Below are 694 nucleotides of genomic sequence, written 5' to 3'. Positions count from 1 at the left end.
ATTGAGCATTGTAAACGCAACGGTAAAATGTTTATATAAATAGACATTTGATGGTATCGTTTGCAACACCGACCTCATAGAAGTGTCACCTATCAACTGAATGGTTGAAGGTTCGATCCCTGGTTCGGGATGAATGCTAGTCTAGCTGCACCGGAGAGCTGTGATACAGCGAAACAGTCCGTCTGATGATGACTATATATATGTATATATTGGTGACAGATAAAGTTTAATAATGGTAAAATACGCACATATTAAATACTAAGTAATAAAACCCTTTTTTATGTTTGTATTTTTTGTTTGCTTGTTTTTTGTTTTTCGTTTTTTTTTTTTGTTTTTATCTACAAATATTTTTCATTTTGTTTTTAATCCTCTGTTTGTTTTCTGTTTAAATATCCCGGGAAATATTACAGCTGTGAGTCTTACCTTTGACGCACCAGTGTGAATCGAAATCCAGTAATGGCGGTGGACAAACGACTCCGGGGGAACCGGGCAAGAGGGTTGGGCTTACCAGTATGTGTAGGAGGGGGTGTTCGTATGGTCGGGTTCCTGTAAAATATGTTTCTGTTTAATGGGAGTCACGTGGTCGCGTGCATATAGTCCATGCCGGCGCCGACACTTCAGTTATTATTCGATATATCAGTCTTGGGAACGGACTCTCACCACAAGAGCGTCTCACAAAATGATCGCCATCTGT

The 694-nt window shown here is 39.5% G+C and overlaps 1 protein-coding gene across 1 annotated transcript in view; it reads left to right on the top strand.

Annotated features, from left to right (window-relative positions):
* Positions 1–552: 552 nt before the first annotated feature.
* Positions 553–694, top strand: part of LOC145249375 (uncharacterized) — a 48,418-nt gene continuing 48,276 nt past the window's right edge. Inside the window, exon 1 of the mRNA XM_080110954.1 lies at positions 553–694. This exon is cut by the window's right edge and continues 13 nt beyond it. Coding sequence (XP_079967080.1) covers positions 569–694 — 126 coding nt within the window. The 5' untranslated portion in view covers positions 553–568.

The sequence above is a fragment of the Euprymna scolopes genome, chromosome 1 (assembly GCF_053919585.1).
Source record: "Euprymna scolopes isolate OS-2025 chromosome 1, ASM5391958v1, whole genome shotgun sequence".
Lineage (NCBI taxonomy): Eukaryota > Metazoa > Mollusca > Cephalopoda > Sepiida > Sepiolidae > Euprymna > Euprymna scolopes.
The sequence above is the reverse complement of the archived record's forward strand: the minus strand, read 5'-3'. Positions and strand labels throughout refer to the sequence as shown.